This window comes from Amborella trichopoda, chromosome 6 (genome assembly GCF_054954075.1).
Source record: "Amborella trichopoda isolate Santa Cruz 75 chromosome 6, AtrichopodaSantaCruz75HAP2 v2.0, whole genome shotgun sequence".
NCBI lineage: Eukaryota > Viridiplantae > Streptophyta > Magnoliopsida > Amborellales > Amborellaceae > Amborella > Amborella trichopoda.
Genome location: NC_142341.1, coordinates 12,859,037 through 12,879,842, shown reverse-complemented (window position 1 = coordinate 12,879,842; position 20,806 = coordinate 12,859,037). Strand labels below are relative to the sequence as shown.

At 35.0% G+C, this 20,806-nt stretch overlaps 1 protein-coding gene, 3 non-coding genes and 1 pseudogene across 14 annotated transcripts; all 5 read left to right on the top strand.

Moving 5' to 3' along the window:
- Window positions 1-3,171: 3,171 nt before the first annotated feature.
- Window positions 3,172-12,367, top strand: LOC18438151 (large ribosomal subunit protein uL22-like). 11 transcript variants are annotated; one of them, XM_088869512.1, is made up of 9 exons: window positions 3,172-3,302; window positions 4,221-4,237; window positions 5,754-5,864; window positions 6,005-6,041; window positions 6,258-6,298; window positions 11,068-11,298; window positions 11,572-11,674; window positions 11,778-11,845; window positions 12,000-12,367. In XM_088869512.1, the coding sequence occupies exons 3-9, from the start codon at window positions 5,862-5,864 to the stop codon at window positions 12,066-12,068; spliced, it is 552 nt and encodes a 183-aa protein (XP_088725638.1). In that variant the 5' UTR covers window positions 3,172-3,302; window positions 4,221-4,237; window positions 5,754-5,861; the 3' UTR covers window positions 12,069-12,367. The 11 variants fall into 11 exon arrangements, with proteins under 11 accessions (XP_088725638.1, XP_088725642.1, XP_011624926.1 ...); XM_088869516.1 differs by having other exon boundaries at window positions 3,172-3,315; XM_011626624.3 differs by lacking the exon at window positions 4,221-4,237.
- On the top strand, window positions 6,875-7,009 carry LOC148781612 (small nucleolar RNA snoR74). The gene has a single exon (XR_016058666.1). It is a non-coding gene; the product is annotated as a small nucleolar RNA snoR74 (small nucleolar RNA).
- LOC148781611 (small nucleolar RNA snoR74) lies at window positions 7,736-7,870 on the top strand. The gene has a single exon (XR_016058713.1). It is a non-coding gene; the product is annotated as a small nucleolar RNA snoR74 (small nucleolar RNA).
- Window positions 8,887-9,013, top strand: LOC148781610 (small nucleolar RNA snoR74; annotated as a pseudogene).
- Window positions 10,160-10,289, top strand: LOC148781609 (small nucleolar RNA snoR74). Its single transcript, XR_016058696.1, has one exon. It is a non-coding gene; the product is annotated as a small nucleolar RNA snoR74 (small nucleolar RNA).
- Window positions 12,368-20,806: the final 8,439 nt, after the last annotated feature.

The window sequence follows — 20,806 nt, the reverse complement described above, 5'->3', positions numbered from 1 at the left end:
TGAGCTAGGTCTAGGGTTTTTTTGAAACCTCTTAAGGCATACCACTATGAGCCACTACCCATCTATAACTTAGGCTGATGGTGATCACTTCCTTAGCCTAGGGTTGGTGTGCCACCATAGGAATCCTTGGGTGGGGTGTGCCACACTCTAAAGAGAGAGAGAGAGAGAGAGAGAGAGAGAGAGAGAGAGAGAGAGAGAGAGAGAGAGAGAGAGAGAGAGAGAGAGAGAGGCTAGAAAATAAACTGAATGGAATAAGTGGTGAATCCCTTATTTATAGTTTTCTAAGGTGACTATATTAATTAGAATTTAATTTTACTCAATAGAAATTATTGATAATTTGTGACGTGAGAGAGAAAACAAATATGAGTCATCCATCTAAAAAACCAGCTATCACAATTCAATGAGGTATCTTAGGAACCTCATTCCCTAAATTTTTTATCTATAACTACTTCTAGTTAAATTAGGATAAGATGGACTTCTAAGTAGGAGCCTGGTCCAAGTAGAAATCCCAATCAAGATAAGACTCCTAATACAATTACGACTTCTATTTTAACTAGAATTTTAATCTAAGCAGGAGTCCTAGTCCAAGTAGGAATTATAATCGAAATATGATTTCTAATACAATTGCGACTTTTATTTCTCTTTGAATTCTGATCTACATAAGAGTCATAGTCCAAGTACGATTCATAATCAAAATATAACTCTTAATACAATTAAGAATTTTAAAATAAATGATGAATAAATGATATTTTAAATTTAATTAAGGGTGTTTCATCTTGTGTGAGGTGTGTGGTCCTTACAAGCCCCACATCCCACCTCTATGTTGTGTGGCCCTTAAGAGCTCCACATCCCATCCTTATGTTGCCTACTCACTTGTAGGAGTTGGGCCCTTGGCCCCCGTACATGGATCACACTTAAAACATACCCCTACCAAATTGTAAAATATCAAGTTTGCTCTCTTTGGGTGTTTATAGCATAAAATATTTTTTCACAAATTAAAAAAATTCTAAAAAATCATATAATCATAATTAAGGCTAAAAAAAATATTTTTTAAGTTCAAACAAAAAAAAACACACTTAGAAATACATCTAGGAGTGAATCGGTACCAAGGGTAAATAAAAGTAAATGTCAGGTTCTCCAAGCTAGAAATTGTATGCTACAACTATCTTTTTAGACCAAACAGCAGAACCCATGACCCATATTCATGTTCAATGACTCATAATTGACCTATTAAAGCTGACTAATAAATAGTGGAACCACAATTCTAGTATGTGGATTACATGTTCTCCTTAAGAGCAAGTCACATGCATGTGTTAACATAGTGCAATTGAGACTCTCTTTATTAATATATACATGTATCCCTCTACATGTTTGTTTCCTAGAAGGTGGTTGTCGTGGGTATATTCCGTGCAAAAACGTTTTGAGAATTATTTGCCTTACTCTCATAAGCTTACAACCGTAAATAAAATACCATAAAGCTCTCTTGGATGGATTACAAACCGTTGTCAAGCATCTCTTTGATCTTAACAATGGTTGACCTTCTTGAAACCTTCAATGATAGTGCATAGGCCTAGGGGAAAAAAAGGTTTTGGACATATGTCCCTGGTCATGGACTGCTGACCTTGGGTTAGTCAATCCATGTACACTCCCATTGAAGTGCACAATTCACTATATTTGTTATGTGTATATGCTCTCATAGTCTTAAACACCACATAACCTTAACATCTCTTGGAAGGTCCTACAACCACTCCATCTCATTGTCTCTCAAGCTCATCCCATGTACATAGTTGACAAATATATTTGTCATTAATTCTTTAGTATTTGTTATCAATTATTTAGTCAAGGATTTGCTAACACAACCTCTGTTAAGAGATAAGTTATCTCAATCTCTTCTGCTTAGATCTTATTGTAAATGTGATGATAATCAACCTTTATATGCTTAGATTTCTTTTGAAACCTAGCTTCTTAGTCATGCAAATCACTGCCTCATTATTGTAAAAGATCCTCATATACAAATACCTTACTGCATCAAATTTGAGTTAATTAAGGACTTCTTTTACTAGATGGCTTCTTTTGTTGTAAGACAATAAGCTACATACTTTGACTCTATACTCGAGATGAGAGTTTGTCATGGACTTCGATGGACTTGAGCATGTCCCATAGCACTGCATATAAAGTTTTGGTATAATGCAATGGGTAATGACTCATTAGTTTGCGTGGAGGTTGAATATTCATACTTTTCCCTCTCATGGAATGAACTTCACCCGTCAAGCCAAAATGGAAAAACTCAATTGGTAGAGAAATTAATCAGAAGAAAAAGATTAATCAGAACAAAGACAAATCATTTAATAGTGAAGTTGTTTTTTTATATATCAGGAAAAAGATGGGTGGTTTAGTATCTCCGGAGAGTCTCTTAATTGTTCCAGAGCAACTAGAAAGAGATTCTTTAACCAAAAAGAATTCAATTCAGGTGGAGGATAATTATCCAGAAGTTTTCACAACTCCATTATGTATGATGGAATCATCAAAGATTTAATATTTTCTAACTCTGTATATAACTCACTAGAGACTCATGAAACAAAGAGAATATGTGTATGAACAAGATATCCAGGACCTTTTATTTGATTGATCAAGTTAGGAATTTTTTTTTTCTGATTGATTGTCTATCACAATCACAACACCTAAAAACTTTCATTTTAAATTGAAAAGGATAAGAACAAAAAAATAGAGACAAGAAATATGAGAGAGATCGATGGATAATAATGAAAGTAAAGAAATGAGAGCCAAAAAATATGAGAGAGAAATAGAGAGAACAACATGGTGTACACCACTGATGTCAGTTAAAGGATTATCGCCAACTATGTAAAAAGGGTTTTCAATGGTTGCTTAGATGCACCGTGATACGAGAGTCACAATCTAACACCAAGGGCGTGTTTTTTTATAATTACTTTTTGAAAGTTAGAAGTTACCTATTACTCAAACACCAAGAGCGTGTGTTGTTATAATTGCTTCTTGGAAGTTAGAACTTACCTGTTCTTGTTCATTTTTTTGTATTTGATAAAAAATGGTAAGGTAAATAAAAAACTTACCTATCATTGTTCACTTAGAAAAGGGTGGTTTATATCAAAACTTCCCCCTATAAAGTTGTGCCCTAGGTTTACTCAGCCGCTCACCCACCCACCCTGTCTTCGCAATTAGCTGCTCAGCAAAACAGCAGCTCCACTGCGAAAGTTCTCTCGCTCTCTCTTCCCAGTAAAGGAGCCTCTCGCCCAGTACTATTCGCGGCCTTGCAACCTCAACAGGTACCTCCAATCAGTGAGTTCTCTGTTGAGTTTGCATTTTTTCTTGCTGATTTCGGATTTCTCTGCTAACAACATAGTTCTCAGGGTTTTTTTTGGTGGAAACCATATAAAAACATTTCTAGGGTTAAATATACTTATTTTTGTATAATTTCCTATGTTTGAATGTAGTGTTAAATTGGTTTAATAGTTTCCTATGTTGTAAATCGAGTTCTAAGGCAATGCAAAAGCTTGATTTCGTGATTTTTCTATGTTGTAAATCTAGATTTAGGGTTAACTGATTGTTTTGAGTGCTTGACATCAAGTTCCCTGACAATCTATCCGTATTAGAGTGATTGTTGGTTGTCTGCATGATAAGATATTAGAGAGCTTGTTGGTTGTCTGCATGATAAGAATATCGATCAACAGTCATTTGATAGTTTGGGTTCTTGTTGGAATCACTATACTTCATTCCAGACTGCTGTAATTTTGATTAGCTTGATTCACTGTGAGTTTGCTACGTTAGCATCACCCTAGTTCAAGCAAATCTTAAAATTTGTTATATTGTTTTTATTATGGAAACAATCCCATAAAAAATTGAAAAAATTGAATTAGAGCTCCGAGAATGCTCAACCCTGAAACTCAATTTTGGACAAATGCAAAAGATTTAAATCTTTTGGAGCTCCAAATCGAATATTATTTAGAGAAGCCACTCCAAAAATAGTTTATTTGAAAAACGAGGATTAGAAAAAAAAAAGACCGACTTGATTCAGATTTTCAGATTAGCTTGGGTAATCCGTCAAAAAAAAAGTTTTGATTGGCTTGGGTAATTCATATTTTTATGTCTCTCTCTCCTCTACCTCCTCTCCTACTTGCTTAGTTCAAATCTCCACAAAAAACCATATTCTCTTCTCCTAAACTCATTCTCCAATTCAACTGCAGATTGTTTTGGTAATGGGGTAAGGCTTTGAACACCACCACTCTGATCCTTCACTCCCAATCCTATCAGACTATGAGACCACCATCCCCAACTTCTTCGAGTTCTGTGTTACCAAGCACTAGGACTATTGTGCATGCCATGACACGAAGAGAGAGAAGAAATTTGACACCCATATGCTATTTTTCAGAGACTATTCTCATCAAATGAGTGTATTGGTTTTAGTTTTGTAGGCTTTCTGTCAAGAAACTTTAGTTTCTAGGAATGGTCATAGTCAAATTTGGAAATTAGAACATGGTTTCGGGTTCATAATAAATGAGGATTTGGTTTCAGTGCTCTTATTGAACACTGATTTCTGAAGTGACCAACTTTCCTTTCATGGCTAATAAAAATGTTGTTTGTCGTTTTTTCTGTATTTCTGTTTAACTAATCCATGTCACATCCTTATTTGAGAAATTGCTCGGATGTTGTTTGGATGACAATTCAATTTATCCATTAACCATTTCAATGCCTTTTAGAAAATTATTGCTGAGTTATTAAGAATATTATGCTCTCTTTTGTTATGCTTTATTTATGGTTCAATAGTACAGGGTGGTTATATTTCTGGTTGAGCATGTACATTTCCATCATTGTCTTTTTTTGCATCCTTTTGTGTGCTAAATGCTAAACAGTTCAGCATGTTGAATTGTGGTCAATGTATTCTTATTCTGATCTTTGAATTGTGGTCAAATGCTAAACAGTTCTGCATTCTCGTTGTTGTAGAACTTGGTTATTGGATTGTACTTTGAGCTTCCAATGATTACTAAAATTCATTGTGGCACTTTGTTCACAATTGTCGATTCTCTCCCATAGTTCTCTTTTGATTCTGATTAGTTACAATTGGTGATTCTCATTAGTCACAATTCATGATTTTCGGAAAACCTGTGAAGTTTGGTTGCTATTGCTTACTAGCTTCCTTGTTTTCATTTCTGAATTTGTTCTTCACTCAATGGTTTCATTTGTTCCAAGTATTTATTGAAATTGCTTTGCTTTTTTTCTTTTTGAAATTGCTTTGATATACAGCTATGATGTGGGTTCATGAAATCTGATATATTTTTCTATGATACACTGCTATGATGTGGGTTTGTGAATAAAATGTTGAATTTTAGTAGAATTGAGAATAATCTTACTTACCTTTTTGTTATTTTTTATTTTTGGGTTTGTACAGTTTTACTTAGCTCCAATTGTGAATGCTGTAGCTACCATGTTCTTTTTCTTACCTTTCTATTTTTAATGAATAATGCTTGTGGGTTCACGAATATAATTGGTTGGGACCAAACCAGGAACTTCTTAACTTCCCAGGAGGTTATCAAACACAAAAACTAGGAACTTCTTAACTTCCCAGGGAGGTTATCAAACATAGAAACCAAGAACTTCTTAAGCTTGTAATTTACAGTTCTTCAGGAACTTCGTGAGGAACTTCCAATTTACAGTTCATGAACTTGCTTCCAGTTATCAAACAGGCCCTTAGGGTTTCCTACTTTTGTTGTTGCAATCAGAGAGAGAGAATTTTAGGGTTTTTGGATTCACAAAAATTCACCGCTTTGAGGCGCTCATAACCCTCGGCTTCTGGGGGCAGTCAGAGATCTTCATTTCGATCAGCAGTCATGGTAATCTCTCTCTCTCCATCTGTGCTAGATCAGTCATGGACTGTCTCTCTATCTCTACCTGTATTGGAGAAGACACAGTAACAATAAAAGTTTCTTTCTTTCTCTAATGTGTATTCATTTCTCCTTTTCTCTGTAAACAGGTGAAGTATTCCAGGGAGCCGGACAATCCAACTAAATGTAACACTCCAAATCTATAGCTTATTTCTGCACTGGGTTCTATGATACAAGTTTCATTTTGTAATTTCTTGGGGATTATATTTGTTTGTGAATTTGTTAATCTGCACCCTCATGCTCTTATTTTCTGTCTTTCCATAAACTAGTGATGTATTTTCTAGTTAGGGTTTTAAGAAGATGATTTATTTTGTGATGTGGTTCATCGCTCTCGTGTTTCAGCTTGCAAGGCCAGAGGATCTGACCTGAGGGTTCACTTCAAGGTATTTAAATATTCTCTTTTTTTGTTCTTGTAGTTTTCATTTGCAGATGTCCAGCTACGTTTGTGATCGAACAGTGTTTGTCGCAGCAAACTCTCTACTGTGATGAGTTTTTTGCTCGTATATTATTTTCTTTTGTATTTTATCTTGATTGCCCATAATGAGTTTTCTTTACTTATGTTGTTAAGTTGTATATTATTTCTTTGTATCACTTAGGTTGCATTTGTTATGGCTGAATTATTGAATATATTAAAGTTGAAAATGGCTGCTGTGTGGTTCCAATTGTTGTATACTTGACTAGATTGAAATTGTGTACCATTTTAAATAAACAAAAAAGTAAAAAAGGACTATAGTTGAAAATGATTCGTTGTTCTGGTTGGATATGAAGAGTGCTAATTTTGTTTGAGTCTGGGACTATGTAGCAAGTGTACACCGCACTCTAAGTGTTACATTTTTGCTCACCCATTGTTCTTTCTATTTCCTTTTAGCATTATCTAGTTGGATGTTTCAAAAAACGGTTTTGTTCTTGTATCTTTGCATGCCATTTGTGATTGAAGATCTGTTAGCATAACCTGAGGGAAAAAAGCAGAGGTCTGTACTTTTCTCCTCTGAGCTGGCCTCTCGTAAACTTCAGGGAAATTATTTGCACCATTATTGGGTGAACCTTTGTAAACTATACTTGTGAATAAAGGTTCAATAAATGTTGCGAAATTATAATTACTAATATAGGTTTGTCTCTTTGATGTGAATAACTCGATCGCGGTTCATAGATATGGTTATCTACTGAGATTTATGGCTGTGACTGAGTTTGCATCACTACTTTGTTGTCAACTTGAATAATTAAACATATTATCAACACTTGTATCCAAAATTTAATCATTAGACACATTTGATAGCTTTTCAAAAGATGTTTGATTTGGCCTTAAATGTTTTTGGTACTCTTTTAATCGGTCCTTGGGATAAACCTTTGCGGAATAGGACTGTGAACAGGGGTATCAATAACGCAGTGCTAAATGATTGATATTTTCATGGAATATTATCGAAGATATTTTTTTATCCCAAATTATATTTTCATTACTATAACTTAATAAATACCTATTGGATTGATAAGTTGGAAATGGCTGCTGTGGGGTTTCGATTGTTATATACTTGACTAGATTCAAATTGTGTGTCATTCTAAAAAAATAAAAGGAGTAAAATGTACTTTAGTTGAAAATAGTTTGTTGTTCTGGTTGGATGTGAAGAGTGGTAATTTTGTTTGAGTCTGGGACTGTGTAGCAAGTGCACACCACACTCTAAATGCAACGTTCTTGCTCACCCATTCTTCTTTCTATTTCCTTGAAGCATCATCTAGTTCGATGTTTCAAAAAATCATTTTGTTGTTCTTGTGTATCTTTGCATATCATTTATGAGTTAATATTTGGTTCCGTAACCTGAGGGAAAAATGCTGAGGTTTGTACTTATCTCCTCTGAGCTGGCCTCTTGTAAATTTCAAACAAATTATTTGCACCATGATTGGGTGAACCTTTGTAAACTATACTTGTGAATAAAGGTTCAATAAAATTTGCGACATTATAATTGCTAATATAAGTTTGTCTTTCTGATGTGAATCACTCGATCTCAGTTCATAGAGATGGTTATCTACTGAGATTTATGGCTGTGACTGAGTTTGCATCACTACTTTGTTGTCAACTTGAATAATTAAACATATTATCATCACTTGTATCCAAAATTTGATCATTAGACACATTTGATAGCTCTTCATAAGATATTTGATTTGGCTTTGAATGTTTTTGGTACTCTTTTAATCAGGTCCTTGGGATAAACCTTTGTGAGATAGGACTGTGAAGAAGGGTATCAATAACACAGTGCTAAATGGTTGATATTTTGATGGAATATTACCGAAGATATTGTTTATCCAAAATTATAGTTTCAATATTAAGATTTAATAAAAACCTATTGGATTAATAATATTCACAACTTTCCACATGTTCCTCTGCTAGTTATATAATATTGTTTTCTCTCATGGGAAGTTTATAATCTACTGTTACCCTGCATGATATGCCCTGTTTAATGTAACTATTTTATTGTATTTTAATCCATATGCAAAGACATGGATTAGTTTTTGATATTCATTAATGTATCTAGATACTTGATCCATTTCAACGTGGATCTTCCCTGGTTCATTTTGTCATTATTTTTTGAGATTCATACGTAGTGCTGGTGCTATAATCCATTAGCATGTGGGACTTTCGATTCACTGGTTCCAATGTTTCAAAGTGAGGTTTGAATTGAAATTTTTCTCAGTCATTTTGCCCATTCCATTAATTTGTGGCTCAGTGTACAAGTTATCTATGTGATCAAAATGCAAGTATGTTTCTTCATATTGTTTTACTGTGCCAAGCGCACTACTTAGTATGAATCAAGTAAATTATTATTGTTATTTTGAGTTCAAAAGTGATGCTGGTGTTGCTGTTTCTCATATCTGACTTCTTTTAAAATGTGGTCTAGATTGGTTTATGATCTGTTACTGTATTTGACTGAAGATCCTACCATGAATTAGATTTTCTAAGTTGTACCTGAGCCCAACTAAAAGCAGGGACCTGTTTTTCTTATGAACTGGTCTCTAGTAAGCCGCATGAAATTGCTTGCATTATTATTTGGTGAGTCTTTGTACGCACACTGGTAACAAAAGATTCATTGAATGGTAAGACATTCCGAATCTCTACTGTTACAATGGAAACTGGTTGAGTGCTAGTCCATTATAGCTGATGGAAAAGGAGAAGATTACCTGCGCTAGTTTAGAAAAACTTTGATTTATTTGCAACTTTTTCTTTTAACCTATCTAAAGTTGGTGGAATGAAGTTCACACCTACTCAATTTCCTTTTTAGTTTCCTTTCAATCAGCTACACATTAGTCCATTACTGTTGATAAACTTTGGTCCATTGATTAGCTAATCAATCAAGCTTGTAAGAGAGCATTCTTGCTGCACATTTGGAGGTTAGCAACTCTTAATTGTCTTATTCAATCCTATGCTTCTGTGTGACACCATGTAAGATAGTTGTTCTTGTGCTGTATTTTAAAATGCTCTTTTAGTCTTAGGATATTTCATTGAAATTCTTTTATTCTTCTTTCACTCCTTGTGAAGCTGGACATCACTTTGAAACTGAAGTTGGGGCCATGCCTGATTTTAGTTAAGGAAGGCTTTCTTTGAAGTGAAAATTGATTTTCAATCCATTCTCCTTTCTCTCTGTAAAAATGTACAAGATTGAAGTGGTATTTACTATTATATGTTATTGTAGTTTCATATAGGTGACTAAGGGAATGGAGAACCACCTGTATTGTTCCTCTTCTGGATCAGATCCTCCTCCACCCCAATAAATTTTTGATTGATGAGCATTGTCTAGATCTACTCTATCATCACCATTTGCTCTGCCCTCAGACGTCTGAAATCCTTTCATGTTACTTCTGAATGCCCTTTCTAAAGGTTGTGATTGAGAAAGACTTCCAAAAAACGCATTCTCGATCCAAAATTTTGCCGGATGACCAAATTTTAATGCATCCTTCCCATAGCCTTATGTTCTAATGTCAAATTTGGAGCAAAAATAATGGCATTGCTTATCTCTCTATCTCTGTGTCCTAAAAAAAGAAAAAGAAAATGAAAAAAAAGAAGGGCCTTGGTCTTTTTATGCAATGAGTCCTCAGTAATTTGTGAAGTCTGCCGTTTTTCTCATTTGACCCATTAGAAAAAAGTGTGTGCTGTTGCTCCAATCAGATGTCAGATTGTTGTATAAATTTTATGGCTCTGCTGCTGTCTCAGATGAAGATAGTAATTAGAATATCATTCTCTTTGTTGTACCTGAGAAAAAGCAGGGATCTGTTTCTCTTAAGACCCGGCCACTCGTAAGCCTAAGGGAAATTCAGTGCATTATTATTGGGTGAACCTCTGTATTTGTGCTGATTCCAAAAGGTTCAGTAAATAGTGCAACACTTCATATTATTAGCAGCATGCTTGAAAATTGATCTAAAAAAGACTGTTAAAAATATGCTTGAAGTATGCTGCTCCAAAACATTGTTGTGATCTGATATTGCGCGCCATATTCCTATGGTCATCAATCAAGTTTAGTTCGATAAAGATTGTCTACTGTAAACAGGTTTGGAGATTCTTGATTGATAACTTTATATCTAAAGTTAAAAAGTTGGCTGTAATTATGTATGCTCCAGATTTTTTTCACTGTGCTCCTAGGAAAGATCTTTACCATGTTTTCTGCTATATTTTAAAATCTTCAAGAAAATAAAATAATATGCTGTATTTTATGTACATTCTAGAAGTTCAATAGTGTAATATCATCTTAATAGTGCATGTTTGGAAAATCTTGAACGATAAAGTTGACTGTGATTATGTAGGCTCCATATTTTGCTTCATTGTCTTCCCCGGAGAGATCTTTACCATAGTTTCTGTTGTTTTTTGACATCTATTTGTTGTGTATTTTATGTATACAAAAGTTGACTGATTATTTATGTAGGCTCCATAATTTGTTTCATTGTCTTCCCCAAAGAGATCTTTACCATAGTTTCTGTTGTTTTTTGACATCTATTTATTTTGTATTTTTATATATACACTCGATGTCTTATGAATGCCATGTATTTGTGGCAATTTTTCAAAGAAAAACTGGAAATTGAATTTATTGGAAGAAGCTTATGGTAATTTGTGTGATATGAGGATCAAGTATTAGGGTTTTTAGTCATGGTGTGACTTGTTTCTTTCCAGAACACCAGGGAAACCGCATTTGCTATCAGGAAGCTCCCTTTGGCCAAGGCTAAGAGGTATCTGGAGGACGTTCTTGCCCACAAGCAGGCCATCCCTTTCCGGCGCTTTTGTGGCGGTGTTGGGCGCACTGCTCAAGCAAAGAACCGCCATCCAAATGGACAAGGGCGGTGGCCTGTCAAGTCTGCCAAGTTCATCTTGAACTTGCTCAAGAGTGCTGAGAGCAATGCTGATGTATGCAATCCTCTCTCTCTCTCTCTCACACACACACAAACACGAACACATGTGTGTTAGCAATCAAGCTTCTCTTTCATCACATCATCTCTCTCATATTCAGGCCTCTCTACCTTCTTCTCCCTAACCATGCTCCTTATTTGTCTTTCCTAATAATTTCAGCATCCATGCTTGCTTGTTTAGAGTCTTTATTGGATTTACTTGGTTACAAACTCAAGCCTTGATATCTCAGCTTATATATCGCATTGGTTTTTTTGCATTTCAATTTTGTAGGTGAAGGGCTTGGATGTGGATACACTATTCATTTCGCATATCCAGGTGAATCAGGCCCAGAAGCAGAGGCGACGAACTTACCGTGCCCATGGAAGAATCAACCGTAAGTTTCCTATCCGTTGATTTTATATCCTTAATTCCTTGTTTCTTCCGGTGCGGACTGGGATTGTTGTGTTGAACAAGGTTGAATTCTTTTTGATGAACAGCTTACATGTCCTCCCCTTGTCATATTGAGTTGATATTGTCTGAAAAGGAGGTACCTGTCAAGAAAGAGGTAATCATCCCTTTGAATCAGCTTCTACCGAGCTTAATGACATGGATTCTAAGAAATAGGATATGTATGCAATATCTGGAGAGTGTGTGTTTGTATGTGTTTTTTCTTTTTTCTTTTTTTTTGAAGTTTTGATGGGTTGCATTGATGATTGCAGGCTGAAACCCAAGTGGTGCCCAAGAGGACGAAGAAATCTCATGCTCTTCGTAGTGGGGCTTCATCTTAAGGCTTTGCGGAGTAAGAGAGATTGGTATCGCGTCAACTTGAAGATTTACTCGGTGAGATTGACATCGTTTTTCCTTCTATTTGAATGCTCATGTTTTTGCAACATTTCGTCAAGAATTTTGTGGTTGTATAAGGACCAAGAATCAGTCACCCAATGTGGAGAGAGATCTTTTCTTGCTTGAGTTGGCTAGTTTGAGCCGTAGATCATATTTGGTTCATTGTTTTCGCTTGAGTGTCTTCCTTTCTGGACACCCATGTCCTTACATTGCAGGCATTAGTTACCACGAAAGTGTTTTAGAACTTTTGTTAGTAATGTGATTTTTTCATAACCTACTCTTTACCCAATGTTGGCGGCTTCGTTTTGGCCAAAGAGACCGAAATCTTTTGATTTTCGGCCTAGTTTGAGGCAAAGCTCTAGTGTATCCCGCTTCAGCCCAGTTCGGTCCGATTCGGGCTCTTCGGCTGAAGCACAAAATTGTATTTAAAAAAAAAAAAAATTATATGTTCAGTTTGTTTTTGTGTGATTCAGCTTCTTTGGTTGAAGCTCTGCCTAGATAATCGTGATTATTTTGGATGCGAAGAAAAGAGCGAAACAATTCAGTTGATAGAGGGATAGTAGTATGCCCTTTATGCGGATAATATCTCACTGACAATGTTTATGTATAACTTTTTGTATTGCCCAATGGGTATAATCCATTAAGTGTAAAATGGAAAAAGTTTATATAGAGCCAAGGTTCTAAACAATCAACTTTGAGCCTACCTCAAAAATTTCACTAGAAGAACTTGTTTTAATGCCTAAATCACTTCAAATTAATCATCTCGATAATAAGATACATGGGCATGAGAAAAAAATGGATTTCAAGTTTTGGAAATATTTATGCAATTTTGGACCGTCAATTTTCAAGATTTTGAAGTTTTCATAAATCTAGTGATTTGTACAATTTTTGAAGTTTTAAATTTTATGAATAAATATGAAAATACATTTTAAAGATGTCATATAGATTTTCAATAATGAAATCACATTTTTCGATGCTATTTGAAGGTAGGCTTTAATTTGATTATTTAGAGCTTAAGCTTTATATAAACAGCACCTTTGTAAAATTAGTTCAATATATGGAATGTTAAAACCAAGTGTGAGAATGGCATTGGTTAACGGTAACTAATGTCTTATTGTTTAGGCAGTCACATTCTTTCTCGTGCTTTAGAACTTTGGCAAACCAAATAGGATTGGTTGAATTAGGTTATTTAGGTTGGTTTGAGTGAGAATCAATTTTGTGTAATTATTGCATACCAATGAAGTTGAAGGGTAAGTTCTATAGGATAGTTGTGAGGTTAATTTTTCTCTATAGGGCGGAATGTTGAGCGGATAAAAAATAATCACCCATAGAATGAGTGTAGCAGAGATGACGATGTTGAGAAGGATGAGTAGTAAGACAAGAAGGGATAGAATTCGAAATGAATCCATTCGAGAGATTTTAGGTGTTGCATCAACAGGCGATAAAAGGAGAGAAAGTAGACTTATATGAGTTAGCCATATGTGGGCACGAGTGAGCGAATGTGTGTAAGTCCAATCGATCAAGTACAACACCACTTAAGAGGTACAAGTTAGTTTAAGTAGAAGGATTAAAAAAGTAAGAGATAGGTCCAAAAAGATGTGGTTCGAAGTACTTTGAAAAGATATGGCGACTTATGGTCTCATTGAGGATATGGCTTTTACTAGAGCAGAATGGCGAACCAGGTGAAATGCTTAGTGATTTTGCTTGTAATGGCTCATGAGAGCCATTGTGGTTTGCCGTGAATTTTGTAGGAAAAAACGATCGCATCGCACCTACTATGTCCATTGCAGTAAATCTACACCATTTGAAAATATCGAATGGCGTCCAGTCTATGGGCGAAAACACTGTTCATTTTCGCCCAAGAAGTGCAAATTTTTCTTAATAGTATCTAAAATGAAATTTGTAAAATGAAATTACCATCACAATTCAATAATCACTTTCTTCATACTTGTTTCGTGTGAGATGGAGAGAGGGGAACTGGTTTTGTCTATGTGAGAGGGAGAGAAGGGGAGGGAGGGGGAGAAAGAGAGAGAACATAGTTAACAAACAATATATCTTACCCAAAAAAACATAATAATTTGAGGTTGGTAGGACAATCATCAAGGGCAAAGTATTAACTGAACCATGAAACATGATATGGATAACACGATATTGTTGTAGGGTATTTTTAACAAGTTTGTATCCCCGATGCGAATAATGGAGAAGCCAGCGGTAACTTAGACCTACAGGAACCAAAAATACCAGTGGATTATGGAAACCCTGACCCAATAAGCTTTATTTTGAAAAGCCATGATAGAGACATCATTTCATTCCCAGATTGAGCACATGGGTCTCCCATGACGATCTAAAGATCCTCACCAACTCACCTAAGTTTGCTCTCTCTCTCTTCTTATCGCCTATTGATGTCACACCTAAAATCTCCCAAATGGATTCATTTCGAATTCTATTCCTTCTTGTCTTGCCACTCATCCATTTCAATATCGTCATCTCCGCTACACTCATTCTATGGGTGATTATTTTTTGTCCGCTCAACATTCCGTCCCATAGAGTAAAATTGGTCTCATAGCTATCCTATAGAATTTACCCTTCAGTTTCATTGGTATGCAATGATCACACAAAATTTCAGTTGCACATCTCCACTTCGCCCACATAGTTTTAATTATGTGCGTATCTTAAGACTGTATACTTTTCTTTTTATTTAGCAATCAATTCTTTGTAATAAGGTGATTTGCGAACTTTGTATATCAAAGGTAGACCGTAGATTATCTTTTTTATATTTAAATATAAAAATATATATATATATATATAAATATATATATATATAAATATATATATATATATATATATATATATATATATAAATATATATATATTTCACTAGAACCAAATTTGAATTCTAAAAACACTACCTTTTTACCAGAGTGTGAAGGGAGGATGAGGTTCTGCTAGAGCATGTAAACTTTTGATAATTTTTAAATTATATAGATATTTCCTCTCTGTTCCACTACTATAATAATAAATAAGAACATTGCTCTATACAAAGAGACTATTTACTTTTTGTAAAGGAGGTTACACGTACTCGTCTCTAAAATTTCAAAATGAGTAGTTGTAAAAGTGTCAGTGAAAAGACTTAAATTTTTTAAAAAAAATCTTGAATTTCATGACGAACCCAAACCATCCAATTTGACATCTAATAAATATGAGTGATTATAACATCCTTGTATTAAAAATAAATAATCTCACTATATACAATTTCACACTATAAAAGCTATACAAAAGTTCGTTGCCTATTGCTCTTCAAAACAAAATAATAGAAACCATCACTACCCATCTCTCTCCCTCTATCTCTCTCTCTTGCGTTGGAAATTCTCATGCACCTATACATTTTAGTCCCGCATTGAAGACTTCCAAAGGGTAAGTGATGGTAGAGCATATAAAACAGTACGAGGTAATGGAGAATTGTGGGTGTGTGCCACGTGTATAGTACTCGTGGATGGGTGGTCATAAGAGGGGAGGCCGGGGGTTGGGGGGATGGGCCATCTTTTTTAAAAAGGAGGCTTTTAAATTGTAAAAGATGCGGTTTCTTTAAGGTTGCAACTTGAAATAAGAACATGAAAATTTTATGTAACTTTGGTGTAATTTTTTTAAAAATTATTTGAATTTTTATTTTTATTTTTAATTATTTTAAACTTTTAAAATAGTTAAATTTTGAAAATAAACGGTCTAAATAATGTACAGCAAGATGCACTACTTTTGAAACTCAATTTTTTTATTTTATTTTCATATTCACACTTCTTGATGTCAAGATAATCAATTAGAGGGTTTTTCAACATTAAAAAAACTTTTTTTGATGGATTTTTGAGGTGCATCTTTAATTCTATATTTAATGTTTTTTTCAATAGTAAAACATTAATTATAAAGTTCGACAAAATAAAAAGCACAAAAATTAAAAGGGGGATGGGCCACCACATTTCTCTCTCTTTAATAACAAAATTTCAATTTTCTTTTAAAAAAAGGTGGTTGGTTCATTATAGAGTTGTACTGCCCAGTTCTCTAATAGAGTAGGCCGGTTTGTTCTGTCAAAGATCTAGACGGTTTTCTCTAAGACCGGGATATATAAAAAGAACCGGCACAACGTTACCAATTATGATCCGTAACAGCGAGTTTTCAAACCTTGAAAAAAAGAATGTCGATGTTGTGGGTTCAATCACTGGAATTACTGTCCCACACAACAAAAATTACATTTAAGATAAAATTTGGAGGTATGCCTTGCCTTAATTTAATTGTCGACCTTATCCGAACTATTAGGAAAGATGATTACTATAAAAATTTCTTAGGTGCTGCATATCCAATTTTTTGTATAGTGAGTGAAAAATAAAGGGGGGTTATCATCTGTGCCTAGCAATAGATGTTAACGTTCATGGCTACATTCACATCAATACCGAGTGTATACACTAGTCAATCTATCAACTACTTCAGGACTTCATGAAAGTTCAACTATTGGTTTAGAGCACTCCTTTAATATTGTTTAATAAATAAAATTGGATGATCATTTTTTAGTGTATTAGAAGAGGGGAGTAACTATTTTTTAATGTATTAGAATAGCGAAAATTACAAGAGGGAGTGAAATTTAAAGAGGCAGCCCACATACGGGTGGATTCCATTCCAAGACCACAACACAACATGGTCAACCCACACCGAGGGTTCTAATCCACTTTGAAGCTCCGATGTGTACTGCCTCTCTCACTCACCATGTCGAAGCCGAACAACCTATAGTCCATAATGTCATAGGTGTAGCATGTATGGCCAATGGATATGAGATTCCTCCTGCCAAAGATCATAGATTTTTTTTGGCATGCTTTCAAGCCGGATCCACTGTCCAATCGATGAGTCAAACAGCTGGTATTCTGGAACGGGCTTCCATGCAAACACATTCGACATCATAGTCAAAACCCTGAATTTGCGATGATGATCGGGGTCGAAATAAAATCCAAAATAAAATGCCGAGGATCCTGAAACAGCAGGAAGGCCAGTAGATTGGCCGGTTGCAGGGTTGACAATAGTGAGGACACCCCTGCCTGTCGAGGTATAAAGGATGCCATTACTGCACCCCACCCTCAAATCCAGTTTTCTTAGCATCCAAGAAGAACATAATTTATTAAGGGAAGGGAGACGTCATGGACTTTAAACTCTAAAAATAGAGAGAGAGAGAGAGAGTCAGTGTTTCTAATGAATAAAGATACTAGGCCTTTTTTTTTGTTATTACCATGAATCACCAATATTCAATGGAAGTCAAGTTCACGAATCATTCAAACTCTAAGTCTTGCAACTCAAAATAACAACTATAGAAATAATTAAGGAAAATGGTTTCATAGGGTGCAACCGTATCAAAATAAGTAAAGCCTCACTTTATAACCCATCAAAAATTGCAATTCAAGTGTTGAAAAACCTTTAAGTCGATCATCTCAGCTTGAACATTATGTGTGTGTAAAAAATTTAGGACTTTAAACTCTAAAAATAGTGTATATTGCAACAAATCATCTAGACCATTCATGTTGCCCTAACACTAAGGGGCCACAGATCCGCACGATCTATACTATTTTTTGAATTTCAAAATTTATTGTCAGTGTTGGAAATTAATTTTAGAGCCATTACAAAGATTTCCAATGCCGAAAGTGCTTTCCAAATGTGAATTTGAGGTGAGGCTTTGTTTTCTTTTAAAAAAACCAAGGCCCTTTAAAAACTTCATCAAATAATTAAATTTGCACCGCTTGAATTATAATCCTGTAAGGTAATAGGCAAATGGTTTTAGCTGAATGAAGCAGAAGCAGATATAAAGTAGTCTAAAACCAAATAGAAAACATATATTACCCTATTGAGAACTTGCAATACATATAGGTAAAGATCATCTGCAGAAGCCAAGGCAGAAAAGACCTTTTCTTTTTTGGGTAACTAACTAGGGCACATGGCCCTTACTCGATTTTTCATTAATAGGAAAAAAATAACACGTTATTTTACAACCCTATAATCGAGCAATTAAATATGCATCGCTTGAATTATAATCCAATAAAGTAATAAGCAAATGGCTTTAGTTGAATGAAGTAGAAGCAGAAGCCTAAAACCAAATAGAAAACAAATATTACCCTATTGAGAACATGCAATACAGATGGATAATGATCATCCGCGGAAGCCAAGGCGCAAAAGGTCTTTTCTTTTTTGGGCAAGTAACTGGGGGAAGGCCTCTACCTGATTTTTCATTAATAGGAAAGAAATAAAACATAATTTTACATTTCCTTCGTACACCAATAACTCAGGTTCATGGAATCACCCTCAATCATTGTTAGAAAAAACTGGCGATTTAATCGCTAACTGCTCGGTTAGATCAAAACCGGCCAGTTTTGGGCGGTTTTGGTCATCAACCAGTATTTTAAAAAAAAATTCAAAAAAATATATATAAAATCTCAAAAATAAGAAATTTGGTTTGTAATGCATTTTTTAATATTCTATACATTATGGTAAAAATTAAATTTTGTTTTTTCATTAATACTCACTTTAATTCAAAAATCGATTTATTAAAATCCATTTTTTTTAATTAATTTTCAGCTTCATTCAAAAGTTTTTTGTTCTAATAATTCTTTATATGTTTTTTGCCTGGTTAGAATGGTTGAATCGACCGATTTACCGGTTAGACCGGTTAAACCACTTCCAAGCTCCTGTCCAGTAAACAGTTTTGGGTCGATTTTGGGATCACTGCCCTCATTGATCCATTTATCACCAATCCTTCACTCTATTCCTGATGTAGGAGAAATTGAGGGAACAATTGAATTAGCAAGAAATAAGCCAAACACAAACAATTGTGGAGAAACTGTACGGTTTTCTCCCACCTAAGGTTTAAGCTTTAAGCTTTTTTTTACAAGACAATTTTATTTTCTTAAAGAGGAATACGTGAATGCCTCTCCACTCTATTCATGCTTTTATTTATATTGGAATATTATTATTTCAAACAATATTTGTTCATACAATTAACTTTTAACCAAAATGTTCAAACTTAAGTATAACCTGAAACTAAACTTCTTAGTTTTAATTAAATTATCTAAAAATTCCATAGAATTCCGACAAAACTAAAAAATCCTAGATTTAAATCCTAAAACCAAAATCATAATATACCTCCTTCAAAATTGAATAAAAATTAAAATAACTATAATTTTTCCCTCTATCATGATTCCATGTTTAAACGCCCTCAAGCCATTTAAGCCCCATTAACTCTTTCTTCTAGTGATTAAAAGCCCTGGCTTGTTCTCGAAATCGCCATGAATGCTAAGCCTAAGTCCATATCAGACTCAATAAAGTCGATTGTCCAAGAAGACATTAGTAGACTTGCCCAGATCTTAGGTTCATCTGGACTGGCACCCTGCTGGGTCTAAGTGACTCTAGCAAGCCCGACCCTCAGTCACTGATTTTGTGAACATTGTTTCTTCCAAACTCTGACCCACTTTTTCCATACCTCTCCTGCAAGTAATTACCAGTTTCTTTGGAGAAATTTGAATAAAAAACAAACTTTTTGTCATACATCTTCTGCAAGTAATCACCGATCCCTTTGGAGTTTAAAAAAAAAAAAAAAAAAAATTTATCCCTCCTTCTCATCTCAATTAAACTTTCCTTGTCTAGATGGCTATCACCATACTTTCATATCAATCTAATTTTTGCTCTATATTGTTTCCAATATCATATTGATGTTGAGAGTGCGAATGGGGTTGGGGTCATGGTGGCAGCACTACTTGTACCTCAGCTAAGGTCTAGGATCACCTGAGGATTTAGCACTTGAATTAAATATCTCAGCTCTGCCACTTAAGGAGGCCACACCTTTTCCCCATCCTTATGTCCTGCTAGAATCCTTTCAGTTCAATGACCTTGACCAGGAAATAGTTCGGTTGGTTACTGTTTTGTGGAGGGATATGAATCGAAAGTGGTTCAACAAATGTGGGATTTGCTATTTCCTGGTGGCCAATCACTATGAGCGAAGTTAGAGAGGCTAGAATAAACTTTTTAATTGAAGATTACAAGTGATTGTAATTCCATATTGGTAAATGGGGGCATTTTTGTGCAGGATAGGATGAGAAGATGAATAGGGCAATTTCAAGTAGGTGGCCATTGTGGTCTTGGAGGATGAACAACTCGTGTGAATGAGATGGTGAGTTGTACATTGTGTAGAGGGGATTAGGGATGAGGCGCTTTGTAGTTCCCTTGTAGGTCTGGTGATTGGATGGCTATTAAAAGTGAGTAGAGGTAATAGGGACAAAATTGTTTTTCTTAGTCACCTGAGCTCATTTGCACGATAGTAAAGTTTACTATCACGCAAGAAGTGATTTGAGGGCAAGGGATGTTAGTATTTTTTGTTTGAAAAATACTCGAGTGCATTTCAAAACAACAACTTCGGTTTTATAGATGTGGGGTGTTTCGTGTTTACCGAGGGATCTGAGACAGGAGTCAAGAGACCTATAGTTCGTTAAAATGTTGGTTTCTATTCAAGGGTGGAGAGTATTGATGTGTCTTGGAGTAGAACTTGCCATTTGTATTATTACTTACACTTCTCTGTTGTACTCTTTGTGGTACTAGCAGTGGCTTACAATAATTGTCTCCATGTCATGTCATGTCTCTCCATGTCATGTCATCTCTCCTCCCC